The following is a 17825-nucleotide window of genomic DNA, read 5'->3' as shown; positions in this document are numbered from 1 at the left end:
CATTCTCATTGTTTGAATGCCTGCAGACTGCGTAAGGTTTATCCTGCAACACCTGATTCAGAAGAAAAATCTGACACATATATGCTTTATGCTATTCTAAACCATCTTGATTTGAAATCTGCATAAGGGAATTTCCAAACAGGACAGGTCAAAGATCATGTAAATTCCTTACTCTAGTAAAGCAGTAACAGAGCACCTTTGGTATTGGGTGTTTGTGGCCAGGTTTAGCAGGAGGGAGGCTGCAGAGGTGGCCTTTTTGAAAAGAGGCCAAGCATCCATGGACAGGTGGTGGCACTTCTGGGAAAACATAATTAAGAAAGGGGAAAAAAATGCCCAGTAAAGAGTGAAGTTAAAAAGAGTGAGAAACAGTAGAGAGAATCTCAAGGTCAGAGGAGAGTGTGCTCCATGGCAGAGCAGATATTCTCTGCAGCATGACGTACATGGAGAAGAAAGGTATGAGAAGAAGGGAATGGAAAAGGGAGACCACTATGCCCTGATCACAATCTCTCAACACCCCTTTTGCACCATTTGCTTCCTCTCTGAAGGGACTTGGACTGAGTGTAACTTGCAGTGATAACAAGAGAAGAGGAAAGGAGTCTGGAAAGAGGTCAAGCTGAGCCTGGGAAAATGGAAAGGAGAGCTGTTGTTTTAATGTTTGTCTCTTTCGTCTCCCACTACCCACATTAGGAAATTTTTTAAGTGGCAATAAATTAAGTAAATCTTCCCCCACTTGACTCTGTTTGCCTACCATGGTAACTGGTAAGCAGTCTCCCTGTCTTTATCTCGGCCTATGAACTCTTTCATTCCTGTTCTTCCTTTTTTCTCTCCCATCCTGCGGGGGAGAGGAATGAGCAAGCAGCTAGGTGGGAGTTTGGCTGCAAGCCTACACTAAGGCACCACACCTCTCAACTAAAAATCCCCAACCAAATCAACAGGAATGCAGATAAAACTGGCCTCAGTGTTTTGTTGTTTGTATTGAAATGGGTAGTTAAACCCAGTTCAGATACATGGAAAAATATTCTGCAGAAAAAGATATAGTCATATATTTGCCAGAGGATATAGTCAAAGCACTGATTCTCCCCTCCCCTAAGGGATTTGATTAGAGAATCAGTCATAGAAGCTCTCTGAGAAACTGTAAAACATCTGAGAAGGCACAGAATGTATTAACCCCTGTCACTGTACAGAAAAGAGCTTTGTACATGAGGGAGCTGGAGAGAAGCCAGGGTACAAGCACTCAAATATCAGTGCATGCTGAAAGAAGCTGCATCTGTGAGCTTTCTCTCAACAGACAGAAAGAGAAAAGGCTTCTGACATTATTAATACGAGTGTGCACAGCAGTAATGAATCACTAAGCTGAAAAATGACAGGTTCTCAAAAATAAAGAAAGGAGATTCAAAACTTGAAAGTGGTCATGCAGAAGAATTACAGAAAGTGTTTTTGGAAATCAAATATAAAGTGAACATTTGATGGGGGAGTGCTAGACATTAAGCCTGAATTAATTTGGCACCATGACATTACTGGATATACACAGGAGGTTTGCTTGTGATAAGAGCAAAATACTTAGAGCAGAAAAGGAGTAAATCTTTTTAAACTACTTGAATGAATAGGACAGAACACATGAAAAATTTTAATCTAGGTTTCTGAAGCTGCTTTACTAGCAAGCCATACAAGCTGTTGACAGGCTTCCATAGACAGAGGAAAACCCTCACAGCAATTTAATTTAAGAACAGAAGAAGAAAGATTGAAAGAAAGATGATGATTTGGGAGTTCAGAAAAGGCATTTAGACCTACCAGCACTGCTCAGAGCCTTAGACAGTTAGTAATTAAATAGTGGTCAGTACTATATAAACAGTCCTCCAAACCACAGATGAAAATAAGAGTGGAATGTTCTGGAACTACCTAGAATCATAAGCACAGGTATTTACATGTCGCATTTGTTAGCAGAGCTGGTTTCTAGGAGCAGAAGGGTTATGCTGAAATCTTTATCCCATTGAAACTGAAAGAGAAATTTCTAGGGTTTACTGTGTATATTAGCTAAGTATTTATAAACAACACATTCATACAATAATGTAGTTCCTTTCAGGAAAATCAGCAGGATACTTGACTTATAATGCACAAATTGGAGCTCTTATATTGAAAGAGTTCTTACTCTTTTTCACACTCGCTGACAAGTACATTGATGTGCTTTATTAGTTTTGCCCCAAAATATTTATTTTTGATTTTCTGGTTTAGTAATGCCAGTAAACATCATTCTGTAAAAAAGCAGTGCAGATGTTCACAGAAGGCACCTCTTTATATCACAACTTGACATTAATCACTAAGGAATTATGCTTCTCCTTCACTCAAGACAAGAGCAGAAACCACAACCATTGGCAACAGTAGCCTGGACAATGGTTGTTTTCAATTTTGATTATGGGCAAAGATTGCTCTTCTCAGATGAGATATTCCTCTATTTAACTCAACCTGGCTGTCATCATAAAAGATTTTTAAAAGCTGATACAAACAGATTAATAACGCCCTCAAGTTTACAGACAACACCGAGCTGGGAATGAGTGTTGATCCACTGGAGGGTAGGAGAGCTCTGCAGAGGGATCTGGGCAGGCTGGATCAGTGGCCCAAGGCCAGTGGTGGGAGGTTCAACAAGGCCAAGTGCTGGATCCTGCACTTGGGTCACAACAACCCCGTGCAGTCCTACAGGCTGAGGAAAAGTGGTTAGAATGCTGCCCTTGGAAAAGGACCTGGAGGTGCTGGTCAGCGGAGACTGAACATGAGCCAGTGTGTGCCCAGGTGGCCAAGAAGGTCAATGGCATCCTGGCCTGGATCAGAAACAGTGTGGCCAGCAGGACTGGGCAGGGATTGTCCCCCTGCACTCAGCACTGGTGAGGCCACACCTCGAATGCTGTGTCCCTCACTACAAGAAGGACATTGAGGGGCTGGAGCGAGTCCAGAGAAGGGCAACAGAGCTGGGGAAGGGTCTGGAGCACAAGTCTGAGAGGAACAGCTGAGGGAGCTGGGGGTGTTCAGCCTGGAGAAAAGGAGGCTCAGGGGAGACCTTACCACTCTCTACAGGTCCCTGAAAGGAGGCTGTAGCCAGGTGGGAGTTTGTCTCTTCTGCCAGTTACCAAGGGACTGGACAAGGATGAATGGCCTCAGGTTGAATGAGGGGAGATTCAGATTGGATATTATGAAAAAATTTCATCATGGTGAGAGAGGGTAAACATTGGAACAGGCTGCCCAGGGAATTGGTGTCATTACCATCCATGGAAGTGTTCAACAACTGAATGGATGTGGCACTTCATGAGATATTTTTGTGGATGTGGTGGTATAAGGTCAACTTGATGATCTTGCATGTTTTTTCCAACTTTAATGATTTCATGATTCTAGTTTCTTCTGTAGTGTTAGCTCCCAAGGTCTAGCCAACTTGACTAAAGATACAGACACAGAATGTATCAGGGTTGCTATTAAATCCATCAAATTTAGCCATACACTAAATGGTTATGAAACCAATTAACTGCTGGCCTGAATTCATTTGGTTGTACCCAAATAATTTCCTACCAAACATCTGCAGAGGATCAAATTATTATTCACGAGTTTGCTGTAAAATTTTGCACTTATTTCTTTAATAGTTTCTTTCAGACTTTTCCTTATTTCTTTGATTCTATTTCAATTTGAGGTGGAACAGTCTTTGTATATTAAACTAGGAAAGTTTTGATACCATTACTGCCTGTGTATCCATTCTGAATTCACTTCTAGCCCCGCTACACATTTTTTGCTGATGCTGTTATTTTTGCCCAATGTTTTCACTTGGAATCTCGCCCTACTCCCACTGAAGTAATTTAGTTGTAATCACCATCACTTTGAATAATCATTACACTGCGCAAAGCAGAGAAATATGCATTAGACTAGGGGAAAAAGGTCTTACTTTACAATATATAGCTGAGTTGGAAATAGGGCTAAACAAATTCAAGAATTCATAAAGATTAGCATAATATTTTTTCTTTATGATCAGGTTTGCTGATTGAGAAGTTTGTAAGTTTTGCCTTAGTTTTAAATGCAGTTTTCTAGTAAAACCTGCTACAGTATGTATAAGGCAATATCTTTTCACAAGTGCTGGATGGAGATATATTTTGTCCTGTTACAAACTCCCCTGATACAACTGAAGAAGCTCAGATGAGTAAAAAGTGGTGTAGGGATGAGAAAGGTGACTGAAGACTTCAAAAGTAAATATGAATCCTAAAAAGGGAGACTGCAGATCCAAGCTCCTCTCGCCAATTGTAGTTTTGCCCTTACTCCATGGAAGAAGCATAAATTCTCTCCTGCAGTCTGGCAGACACATTCCTCTGTCTGTCTTTAATCAACATTTTCCAAGTACAGGCCCAGTTTTCTCTCCTTCAGCTTTTATCAATTGTCCTTCATTAAGAAAGCAAATCACATTTTCCTACTCAGTTCTGTCATTTCTTCCACCTCAGCCTTCCTCTAGACATGATGTAGGAAAATCACCTATCCACTACCCTGTCATGCACTAGCAGGTACAACTTGTCTCTCTAGTGTTGCAAACACTAGCTAAAATTCTTCCAATGCACCCAATGCTGTATGGAAACAAACTTGCATAGTGTTAATAAATACAACATGACACAAAAATGTGTGGTAAGAATATAAACCCACCGAAGAAAAATTTGTGTGGGCTTCAAGGAGCTTTGGGTGAAGTCTTTGACACTTGCATTACTGGAGACAGATTTATATGGAAGGGGAAATTGGGATCCTTGAAACTGTCCAGTTTATTCACAGAGAGACTATTTGAGGTCATACCAAGCTCTTCTTGTTCTCTATACCATAAATAACCACTGAAGGGAATAATTACTGTTGGGGTTACTTCATAAAGAAGATGCTATTTGAATTTTAAAATAACAGGAAATAGAGCTGTATATTAAGCTTGAAATAGATTTTCATCCATACTAGACAAACTTCTCATGGCAAGCTGTATCACATTTCACCAGAAGACTGGCTCCTTGCAACAGGACAAAATTAATTCCTTTTATTTCCCCGCCCTCAAAATGCTTCAGATGTTTTCATATATACAACCTACACTAGGACAGACTTATTAAGTTATTATGTGGTTAATTACACAATAGTATTAATTTGACTTTAGGTGGGAATTAATACTGCCAGTCTGTCTTAGAGCCAATGAATCTTCCACTACTCAAAGTGCACCCAGTGGAAAGGTACAAGCAGCTTTTAATAATTTTATTATCTAACATTATTTTTTAATAATTTTTATCTATTCATTATGGTATTTAGGACTTTATAAAAAAAGCCAAGCAAAACACAGAAATAAAAGCAATACCTCTGTAGCAACTCTCCAATATTTCTGAAAATACTGGGTTTTTTCCCCCTCTATTTAATTTAACCCTGGGAACCAGATTTAAAGTACTGACTTAGAGAAAATCTCTACAATGGCCAAGACAAATAAAGAAGCTGATTATATTCAGAATATCACATAAGTCATATGTGTTATGATCTGACCTTCTGGAGCTGGTTTGCTTGCATTTGTTTTTTCTGGATCCTTCACCTTGGATTTACTTGTGTCTTTTCTTCTCTCTATGTCTTTAACTGTAAAGTAAGGGGGAAAATCAGTTAATCTAGAAACAACACAGTTAGAAGCATGTAATTTTCAACTTCCTGGTAAAGTATGTGCACAGAACATCTGAAGATATGTTTAGGTAATGAGTTACTGTTTCTGTGTTTTCCCTCCCTCCCTCCCTTTGCATTTATTTTCATGGATCTTTCCCCATTCTATCATCATTACTGCTCTCAAAACTGACTCTTCACACAGGAGAGTCCAAATAGTAACATCAGCACCTAAGCCCCTGCAGACAAGATCCCACACTGGAAATATAGTCCAGAAAATTGGCTAAGCTAGCTGGGGAAAGTCCAGCATTGCAGAGTTCCACTCCAAGTCAGTCAACACAAAAGCACATAAGCTAGCTGTTACATTGTCCTCTTTACAGAATCATCTTAGATCCCATGCCCAAATCTGTAGTCAGGGTACCAAATACTCCCAGGAGTGCAAGGTTGCTCCAGAGCTGAGACTTTGACAGTTTCCTGTTCCACAGGTGGGTGGGATAGGTCCCTTACTATATCTCAAATCTCTCACAACAGCCAAGCAGAACCCAATTGGATTAACAATTCCTAATATTACATTAGTAGCCAGTAGTGCTCTACTAATAGTCTGAAATGTTCTGACAAAGTCATTGTTAAAGTCACGTATTGGGAAGAAAAAACCCTTTCAGAATTTTCCTGGAATGCTAATTGTTATCCACACTCCATCTGTCTGCAACAGCCAGGAAAAGCTTAAAACAATGAAGCTGAGAATATCTTCCACAGAAAAATAAAATTCTACTCCAATTACACTTCTTAGTTTATGTAAAATTGGATTATGACTGACGTTTGTCCAAGCAGGCACTGATCATCAGCCAAGTCTCTCTGCACTGCATCATTCAAAAAAACACTGTGAGGGCATGAAAAGAGGTTATCTGTCTCTTGACTGTGTAAGAGAGACAGAGCAAATATTCTGTTGTACATTAGTGGAACCAAAGTCAAATTGACTTCACTATTTACCCAACAGTATGTGGAATATCTCAATCAATCAGGAGTGTTCCAAGTTCCAAGCCAAAATCCAATCACAAGACTAAGTTCTAAGAAGGACAACAAGCTGACAAACATCTGAATGTGATTTTCTCAGTATGACAACCCTTCACAGAAGCTACAGTGCTCACACTCAGCTACAGAGATGAGAACAAAAAGCCTGAAACTTTGACTCCTCTTCTAAGAGAGCACGTGTGACTGTGTATCACTTCCACCTTTAGCAAACAATTGAGTAACTGATTTGGGAGCAAATTCATGTTCACAAACTTGCTGAGGAGCCAGCTTTTATGAAGACAGATCATGGTTGTTAGCTGGGTTACACATAATGCCACGTGACCAGGTCTTAGTCAGAAGTCTGCATTTAATCCTTAACTGAACAAGACTGACTAAAACGAGAGGTGAAATACCAGAACAATATGGGCCAAAAAGGTTGCTGCTGCTTATCCTTCTAGGAGCATTCCTTTGAAAAATGTCCAAGAGCAAAACAAGTTAGCTGGCCTTCTCTAATGCTGGTGCTATTGAGGGACAAGTCTCCAGAGAAAATGGTACAAAAGGAGACAAGTCAGTCACATCCTGACAGAGATTTCTGGATTTGGGAACTGTCAAAATTCTAACCACACAGGAAGAGACAAGATAGCAATTTTACTCCAATATTTACACAAAGATTTTATCTAGCACATGATTTTACATCTGCATTTTCAAAGGAAAAAAAAATCCCCCATTGATCTTAGCTCATTAAACACTATGTATTAGAATAAGAATGTACACCTCACTACATAAAGAGAAATACTCTTTTGACAATACAATTTTATTGTAAGCTTGAGAATTTTTAGTACATCAGTTACAACTCCATAGCATGAAAACCATACTTCCAATGCACTAAACCAGATGATAGTCTGAAAACTCTTTATATATTTGACCTTTTTTCATCTCAAGAATTAGTGGCCACATGTCAGAGTACAAGGGAAAGAAAAAACCTATAATACAGGAGACCAAAAAAAGGATTTCTATATATGCTGTATCTGTATTCTTTACTCATGAAAGGCATCATGCTTTTAAATGAAACGCCAGCCTTAAGTGCAGCAAAAAGAGTATACTAAATAGAACATAATTCCCATATTCTTAAATGGAGTTGGTAGCTCTACTTTTCCTAAATGCCATTCTAAAAACAGCTACACCTAATATTATAGAATTTGCTGTAGCCTTCTGTGGGCTTCTCTTTAGTGCTAAAGTAATCTGTGGTTTTGTGGGTTTCTTAACCAAAACAGAACTTAAGGTAGTAAATACACAGTTGTTGTGGTAAAACGCTAAAAGGACTTGGATACACACCACATCAAGTACTCAGCATATTTTATCTTGTGCTGCTTTAAAGAGAAAGGTAGTTTAGCAAAGACAGTGAGGAAAATTTAGTGTCAGAGAATTCATCAGGCTTTCAACTGTACTCCTACACTGCCACACCACAGATCTCCACAAATCATATTTAACACATTAAACATGAAGATCAAGATTAATCAGATAGGATGTGTATATATCACTATGATATAGACATTAAGAGCATGTCTTGATCATATAAAAAATTAAATTTGTAAAGATATTTGACTAAGAAATCAGCCTTTCATACTACTGAACTAGTATCTAGTTGCCAGTTGACATAGCTATGACATTGTTTTAATAAAAAGTAAATTTTTAAAGTATCAGAACATAGCACTTTATTTCTACACACAGAAGATTCCTTCCATGAAATACCAGCTGATTTCCTAATGAAACTAGGAAGAAAAGGATGCCAACCCAATGGATACAAAGAGCCCAATGCAAGAACATACTATGCAATTAATTCAGGCCTCCACCTATACTTACACATGTTAAAATACATGGCTTTGATTTTCCTTCCACCACAGAAAAAACTGGTTTTCCATCATTCTTCTTTGTGTAAGATTTGTTACCGTTTCAGAAGTTACATTAAATATCTGATACATTCCGTATGTCAGCCATAAAGAGACACTTACTTCTGAACTGGCCTTGTGCTGGCTTACTCTCCTTGTCTTCACTGAATGCAATGATCTGAAGGGCATAATTTTGATCTGGAATGAGACCTTGAATAATTGCTTTGGTCGCAGTATTTTGAAGAATTAATTGATTTGTTTTTCCACCTATAGGAGAACAGACAAAAGAAAATCCAACAAATACATAACTTTGTTTGCTTTTCTTATAGCACAGTAAACATAATGACTTAAAAATACCTAAAGCTCTACCATGATCTAAGCATTCCCACTTTTCCCACTTTTGGGACTACCCATACAGCCAGGCCAGAGAACATCCCAGAAAAGCAACAAGATAGGCAATCTAACCAGTTTTCTTAAACAGAAACACTCTTAAGATCAGCATTTGTATCTGGGCTTCATGAAACAGCCATGGCGCCCAGCAAAATCATTAAGAAAACGAGAAACAATTTCCAAAAATCTGTCAAGTTTGGTAACATCATACCAACAGGTTTTCCCTTTGTGACTGGCTACCAGTTCAGACCCTGTCATACCCACATCACCTCTGAAGATTTGCTTTGCCAACATTCTTTTGGCTAGGGAATTCTCATGTATAAATACAAATATTTAACATTTCTGTCCATTTACATATAAAGATTTCATGCCAATATATACAAATATGTATTTTAGCTGCATGTTAAAACTGTTTCTATATCTAAATTTAAGTTTAAATGTACAGAAATAGGACCTTTATAGCTCTATACAGCCACTTTGTTGTCTACCTTTTCAAGTTTTCAATAAAAAAAATTTTAAAGATTACTTGTTTTCTTAATTATTTTCTGGACAGCTCACTAAGGGATAAGGGACAAGGAGATCCACCTTAAAGGTTGACTGAATTAGGATTCCAGTACTTTCCCTTAAACAATTCCTAGACTTCCTTATACCCCACTGGAAAAAAGGTAAAGACAAGTGATCAATGACAATTCCCAAAGACTACACATGAAGCATAACTAGCATTGACCCACCTCTGCTACCTCAAGCATTCAATTCCATTTTCTGTGCCTGACCACTCTCTAGTGAAATCAATCTCTCTTCTGTTGACCAGCTAGTATTTCATTACCCAAAGCTTGCTCACAATTTCTTCATTGTGGAGGATGACACTAAACTTTGAAAGCCTTTTATGCCTTAGGAAGACAGTTCTTTCACCTTAAAAGAGAACATACAGACTTTTACCTGAACTTGGAGTGACAAGAAGTTTATATCCAGTGAATTGCCCTTTGGGGGCTTTCCAAGAGATCTGTATACTGTCAGGACTCACTACATTATATCTTAGTCTTGTTGGAGGGGACACTGCAAGTTTGGAAAGAAAATAACATTTTAAATTCAAATAAACACTAAGCAATTTTAAACAAACAAAAATAAACACATGTAGGAAGACAACACAAAATTTTAATGGTAAAGGATGCAAGTTATTTAAAATGTCACATACATCAGTTTATTAGTTTGTAAAATTACTTCCCCAAGTGCACTACTTCCCTCAGACAGACCTTTTATTTCTCTTTTTACAAAACAAACTAAACAACCTAACAGCAGAGGACAAAGACAAACAATGTTAGATGTTAAGACACTAGTTTAGCAGGCAAAGCTGGTAATAAAAATGCTCTTTGTTAATATATGGGAATTAAAATTGCTCTCTTGCTTATACTGACAATATGCATGACCTACTCTCCTTTACCTCTCATTACTGTGGGCATTTCCCCACATTTAATGTCATTCAGGGCCAAATTTTCAAATCCTTGTGAGGAGAGAATAACCAAGAGAAAAAGACAGGCAAAGGGAACATCAGCTGCCCAATTTGCAAACCTGGCTAAAGCAGCACAAAGCGTTGCATCTGCAAACACTGCTTCAGTCTCATCAAGACTGGCTAGCATGCACAGGCCAGTTAAGACTTAGGGCAATCTAGATGGCAAGTAAAATTTGGCTTCTACTTATATGGTGCCATCACCTAGGTTTCAAACTGAAGCAGCAGGTGAAATGAATAAAAGCATGAAATGATTGAAAAAGAGGCAATATATCAGTGAAGCAACCCACACAAGAACAAATGGAAAAACTGCCCCATGCTGTTGCCATACTATCAGCAACTTTGTGTCTCAGCACATAAAGGAGTTTTTCACAGTTTTGCATCCCACTGCTCAGTCAAACTCCACTGATGCTGGACCACACTCTACAAAACCTTTCCACAGGTTTGGGGAGGCACATCCCTTCTTCACTGAAGAACTGCAGCAGAGCACCTGGCAGTGCAGCCTGGGGTGTTCAAGGCTGTCAGTAAGGAGAAATCTTCATGCATTTGAATAGAATTTGACTCACAGAGAACAAACTGTCTACAGGGAAAGGCAGCTGGGAAGCTACTTGGAGGCTGAACAACAGAAGGGCTAGAAAACCTTTGACACCTTCAACCTTACTCCTCCTCTTCCCATTGTCTCCACAGCCTCCTGAACAGTCTCCTTCATTTTCCAAATCCTTGGTGCCTTTGCCACTAATCTTATGGTTTCTGTTAGTAAGTCTAAGAAATCAAGGAAATTAATCTGAAGCAGGCAAGTGGCAATTTCTTTTTCCCAGGGCTAAGATTGCTCTTAATTGACTAGGCTCATGCCCGCAGTTTGTTGGTCATTTAGATGTAATAAACCAACAGTCTCATGATATTTCTGAGATTTAGGGATTACAGCACATGGAGCATCTGAGTCAACAGGCAGAATGTGCTGGCCAACAACTTCTGGCCTCTCCATTTGATCTGCTAGAGCCAGTGCAGCTCTGGCACCAGCAGCAGCCAAAGACTTGTTCTGAACCAATAACTTTTTCCTACGTGCTACTTTTTCCAGGAGCTTGGGGGAAGAAAGAAGGAAAAAGGCAGGCTGTAGTTTTTTGATATTCAGGGGTGCATGTTTTCTCATGACATCTACTATTAAATATATTTCGGATCTTAGAAGGAAGAATCTCAAGGTTTAATACAAGAGATATATTCCCTTGCATCCAGACTCTCATACCCTAAGAGGCAGTTTTGTCAGACCAAGGGTAGGTTCTGCAGTTCTCTTCCTTGAGGGATTTAACACCAGAACAGAGAAAAGAGGGCACATAAGTACCAAGAACAGTTTATCAACACCTATGATTTCTCAAAGATCTCAGAGAGCAAGCTCAAGAAGAGAGGCAAGGGGACAGAAACAGCAGGCAGCAGCTGAGCTCTACACACTCAAAGCTGCTCTGATTGGCAGCACTGGGCTCACACCCAACCCAAGCATTTCCTTAGTTGTTGGGCACAATCTTGTCAGACCTCATCTTCAGCATGTCCCCTCCCTGAAGTTTAGAAATAAAGAGGCTGCGAGCAAGATCATGTGCAGGAACTGTTGCAAATACAACATCAGTTCTTTGAAAATTTGGCCCTCATACAGCAAAATGTTTTGCTAGGCAGGTTTCTGCAAGAACGTTCAGCATGCTATAATTGTAAAAACATGACAGAGACTATGGCAAAAAGTTTTTAAAGCCAAGCAGACTGTAATTATGGATTACAGTTTTTAATTCATTCTCAAGATTCATTGTGTCTTTGAGCTATACATAAATCACAATAAATTGGTGCTGAATGAACAAGAGTGACAAATCATACCTGGAAGTTTGCAAAAATACAATTATTTTTATTATTTTGCCTCAGGAATAGAAAATCAATTTTTAAATAATGGCTGCATGCAAGTGTGAAAATAGTGCAGATTTTACTGGGATTAAGTGGTAAATTCATATGGGGATTAAGAAGCAGAGCAGAGAGCAACAAAGTAACATCAAAGATTGATGTCAAAAACCAAAAAAAACCCAATCATGTCTTAGAATTTCAGAGCTCACTTCGTCTGCCATCTTCCTTTCCCATCATTTCTTCCCATCCTACTTTCAACTTTATGACAGTTTATGAAAGAACCTTCTAACAAAGAAGCATAGTTCTGGCCTAACTGCTATTAGCCATCACCAAAACAGGTAAATATACGAGCCCAAAAAAAACACAGACCTTACAAGCAAAGGAGGACACAATCACCAGAAGTTTTTCTGTATACTACAGAGTTACAATGTGAAAGACTAGAAAAGTTGTGCCAGAATAGTCTTTACATAACTAGTCAATTTTCACTGGGTTCTTTTTGTACCAAAGGCAGCAGTGCAGTGGAAGGGGCATTCCCACACAGCAGTAAGCCATAAGAAAGAAAACAATTATTCACTAGGCAGATAATTAACTGAATCTTAGTTATGCAAAGACTAACATACTGGCATAGAAAAGTACATAGAGCTAAGGAAGTTAAAAATCTAGCACTCAAACAGACAACAAAATATTGATGGGAATTACTATGCATTCACCAACCTGAAGAGGATATCTTTATTTCTTTGGGCCTTTATTGTCTGTGGAACAAAATCTCACTTCTTGCAGAAAGGGGAAAAAATCAATCCAAGCTGAGTCAGTTAACTGATAAAAATCAGTAGCTAGATCTCGTTAAGTGGTTTTACAGGAATGCAAAAGAGAATGGCTGTCAGCAACATTAGAGCAGTCACCCAAAAGAAAACTGACAAGTTCAAGGCTTTGGTTTATGCCACCAGGTAAATTAGCACTCCAAACACATAACTCTTATGGACAACTAGGGAAAGAATGTTTTCAACTCTTACTGAAAAGGAAAAATACAATAAATTGCTTATGGACAATTCTCCAAAATATCCAGTAGTCTAAATTTGGATACTAACGAAATATTGTGGCTTTACTGTTGTTGTAAGAATTGAATAAGTTAATATGCACTGCAATTACAGTACTAACACATGACAATTATTGCTACACAAAGAAAAGTTTCCATTTTGAAATACAGAAAAACTCTCAAAGCAAGTTACTTTATGGATAAATGAAAAATTCTCAACTGTTTTTCTTGCCCAGCGCTATTTTTATGTACTATACATAACATAAGCAGACAAAAGATGTTGTTTATACATTATATTGAATGGGGAAGAAACAGCAGTGCTGAAAAAATTATTGCTGTTAAGTCAAAACCAAAGAGCGCTATGTGGTTTATAATGCAGTGAGATACAACCACATAGCTCCTCTGAAGAGATAATTTGTAGCTTCAGGCATGCTGGCTTCAGTCTCACAAACATATTCTCCTTTCCAAGAAGTCACATTACACACCTTTACATGGGCATCTTTGCCAAAGGAAGGAAACACAAGCTGGAACTAATGCCAGCTCTTCCTACACATTGGCAGAGTGTACAGTAGATTAAAGCAGACAAACAACAGTATTAAATTGTAAATAGTTTTCCAGCTGCACAAAGAGCTTACTTCAAGAGGTGGCAAACTTAAGAAAGAATTTGAGAAGCATCTTATTACTTCTAGTGTACCAAGAGATATTCTTTTCTGTGAACATGGAATAGAAATTTCATATCACCTAATTCAATAGACTAACAGTCATGCTGGGCTAAGGCAATGGTCCACTTAGCTTAATATCACACTGCTGACAGCATTCCATAGCTGATGCTCGCTGAAAGAGTCTAAGAACAAAGGAAGTATTGTTCTTTATTCATCAAGCACACCAACTCTAGCTTCTGCTAGTGTGATTACTGTGGAAAAAAAACCTCTCTGACCTTCATTTCATTGCGTTGGTATTAAAGGGAGAACACTGTCCAGCTATAATTGATGGAATCAAAGTTTTAAAAAAGAGAAGAATATAGTTTTCCAAGATCAAGGAATTTTGCAAAATTTTCTGGAGATGGATCTCAATCCCCAAACCTGTTTTGCAAATCTTAACCATATGTATTAGGACTGAAATACAAAGAAAAGACTAACCATATGCTTTGCTTTATTGGCTCATTAAGTCACAAACATTCTGGACCTAATTTCTGACCAGAATGATGCACTGAACATTGGAAACAAATTTATTGATTCACCTCACATCGCCAACCGCATATATTACAGCTTACATACATCCCTAAGTTCTGGGAGAGGCTTGTAAAATGCTCACAGATTTCCAAACACCCAAGATCGAATGCTTCCCCAGCATACCATCGAGTGCCACGCAGACTGGACAACACTGCTACTTGCACTATCAGGATTTTGAAAGCCTCACGTTGCCAATAGTTTCCAAATGTGCTCATGAATAATACATTATACAAACTGCTTTAAAAGACCCCAGGATCCAATTCTGCTCCTGTGTATGCCCATGCAAACTCATATCAAAGGGATTACATAAATCTAAAGTTGAGAGAAGTGCCTTTCTTTAGAAATCATAAAAACGCATTGGTATTCTTCTTCCATCCTTCCCCAAGCAATAGGATAAATTTTCTCTAGCAGTCAAGCCACCGTCAATACAATCCAACAAGTGAGTAAGCCTAACAATCCCAGCAGTATCCTTTAATACTCACAAAAGAGATTTTCATTTTAAAAGCTGCAGAAGTAGTCTGTGACATTTAACAGATCTGTGCAATATGGAATGATCTAAGCACTACAACAGCTACTATTCCAAAAGAGAAAAAACATAAATATTCCATACAAGCTTCACATCATAGCTGATCCTTCAAACTTGCTTGATCGTGTAGAGGACAATAAGAGCAACTTCTGATAAGTACTTTCATGTAAATAGGAGTAAAAACATGTTGTGTATAATTAATTTTGAGACACATGAATTTGCACAAATATTTATGCTATTAGAAATATTGGGTTCAAAGAGCACACATGAAGATGCAATTCTACTCCCACCTGCTCCCCCAGCTCAGCAGCAAAATTCCTGCTCCCTTTCAGTATTATTGGATTCACTTCCTACTAAGGAGGAAGTAACACTTGCATTTGGAATAAAAAGTCTATTTCTGCACATCAGAGTGAAAAATTCCATCTTCTTATTTGTGACTTACCTTGACCCTGGACATCACTGGTGAAAAAAGCTGTGACAGCTAGGAAGGTGAAGAGAAAACAGCTCTGTATCTTGTATCGGCACAGCATCTTTTTCCCCTCAATATACACAGTATCAGCCGGTCTGAAAACACGTGGAACGAAAAGACTTACTAAACAGGCAAAGAGAAGGCATCCACTTTAATGAAAATTGTGAGGAAAATCTGGATTTGATGAAAACAAACAAAAAAACCCCAAGCAAACAAAACAAACAAACAACAAGGAATTCATCACAGACATCAGTGGAGACAAATTTTCCCGGCAGCAGTTTTATGAACAAAGCACATTTTACCTGAAAGGGACAAAGAACCCCACTTGGGCTACTCAACAATTTTGAGAACTTGGCCCACATAAAAAGGAACTATATATTCTTTGATAATCATACACAAGCATTGGCAATAGAGTAAGCTATAGATAATAACAAAGTACAACATGTATTTCTATACAATCCAGTTTTGTAAGAACCTTATCAAGATATCTCTGGCAAAGAACTCTGAAGCTTTTTTAAAAAGGCAGGACTATGTTCTGAAGGAACTCACATCCACTTCCCATTGTTTATTTTCCTTTTTCTACTTTATTCAGCTTATCCTGTGTTCTCTGTTGTACTGTCTGCACCTACAGTAGGTAGTATCATGGTCAAAACCATTTACAGTAACTTAAGCACTTAGGAGAAAATCAACACTTTAGAATGCAGCAGTATATGAACACTAAAGGTAGTCCTAGGTGAACTAGATGGGTTACAGGAAATAATTCTGGTTCCAAAGAGCAAGTGTCAGAATAAGCCATTTACCTGACCACAGAAGTTAGCTTAAAAACAGCACCTATCTCGAGATACATCACCATGTGCCATCTCCAAATGAGGTTATCAAAGTTTTAACCATATTATCAACAAATATCACATTACTTAAGCATATATTTTGAATCCATCTCTCATAGTATAAATTTCTCAAGACAGAGGAAAATAACTAGATCCCAAATCAAAGATGTGCACCAGGAACTTCTACATTGCCATGTAGAGCTCTTAGAGCCATCCTCTAGATAGAATTCAGAAACCTGCACAAAGTTCCCAAGTTTCCTACTACATGAACAAAAGTGTCAAACACCCAAGGATCAAAGTCAGCAGACAGTTGACAGGCAATAGGAAGAACTGAGAGTATCTCAAAATAGGCTGAAATCCACCTCTTATGTATCTCATGATGCATGCTGATGCTTCTCTCCTTACTCAGGAAGAATCAAGTAAAGACAGACTCTTCAAACAACAGCAAGCAACTCATTCTTCCAGGCAGTTACCACTGATGATGTGTGGATTCCCTCCCATAATAACCCTGATATTAAAATATTCGCTTACAGTGGTGGCTAAATTCCCCATCTGCTATATTTTATATAAACCCTCCTCCAAAGCAAGAGCTATGAATACTAAGCTATGATAAGCCTGTGTTAGAAACATTCTCTACTGTTGCTTTTAGAGAAAAGCCAGAGAAATGAGATTTATTGGAATAGCCATCACTGGTGCTGGGTCAACTACACACAAGTTCACCTCTACAATGATCGGTACGTCAGGGTTCACTTAACCAGAAAAAGAAACCCCGTCTGCAGCCACCTTGTGGCTGACATCGTGTGGGACTAAGACCAAATATCCTTTTCCTTCTGCTTTTTATATATTTCACCTTTTAGCAAGTATGTGGTAAATGAGTTATCTGCCAAACTAGCACTAGGAGCAGACCCAAGCAGGGCAAGAAGCCCTGCTATGAGGTGAGCCCCGCTCCCCAGAGCATCTCTCCCAGCTGGGTTCCAGGACTCGTGGCACGGACCTGGCGACAGGGCACCTGTCACACCTCACCCGGGAGAGCTCCCGGCGGGACAAACGCGGCACACACCTTCGTGCTCCGCCCTGCCCCGGCTCACCCAGCCCCGGGGAGGAGCTGAGCCGCCTCGGCGCAGTCCCCGGGCCGGGCCGGCCAGCCGCGGCTTTTCCCCGTCTCGTGTCTCGCTGCGGAGCGGCCGCGCTGCCCGGGAACACGCTCACGTGTGACCCGCCCCGGGCCCGCCGAGGGGGCGGCGGAGGGACCGGGACCGGGACCGGGACCGCGCTCTCCCGCTCGGTCTGCACAGCCCCGCAGCGCGGCCCCGGCCCTCAACCTCTGCTCCTGACCTCCACCCGTGCGAAACCGAGTGCCCGCCGCCCCGGGCTAAGGGAGGAGCCGAGGCGGGGAACGGAGCCCGTGCGAGCCGGGGGCTGCCGGCAGGGA

The 17825-nt window shown here is 39.6% G+C and overlaps 1 protein-coding gene across 5 annotated transcripts in view; it reads right to left on the bottom strand.

Moving 5' to 3' along the window:
- COL14A1 (collagen type XIV alpha 1 chain) overlaps window positions 1-17825 on the bottom strand; it is a 110107-nt gene that overhangs the window by 91726 nt on the left and 556 nt on the right. For 3 of the 5 annotated variants that reach the window (XM_021546489.4, XM_085572481.1, XM_085572482.1), the window contains exons 2-5: window positions 15540-15661; window positions 9858-9974; window positions 8652-8795; window positions 5524-5610 (exon numbers count right to left, since the gene is read on the bottom strand). In XM_021546489.4, coding sequence (XP_021402164.1) covers window positions 5524-5610; window positions 8652-8795; window positions 9858-9974; window positions 15540-15627 — 436 coding nt within the window. In that variant the 5' untranslated portion in view covers window positions 15628-15661. Of the gene's footprint in view, window positions 1-5523; window positions 5611-8651; window positions 8796-9857; window positions 9975-15539; window positions 15701-17453; window positions 17499-17825 lie in introns of those variants that run through there. The other 2 variants (XM_085572480.1, XM_085572483.1) reach the window with 2 other exon arrangements.

This window comes from Lonchura striata, chromosome 2 (assembly GCF_050655825.1).
Source record: "Lonchura striata isolate lonStrDom1 chromosome 2, ASM5065582v1, whole genome shotgun sequence".
Lineage (NCBI taxonomy): Eukaryota > Metazoa > Chordata > Aves > Passeriformes > Estrildidae > Lonchura > Lonchura striata.
The sequence above is the reverse complement of the archived record's forward strand: the minus strand, read 5'-3'. Positions and strand labels throughout refer to the sequence as shown.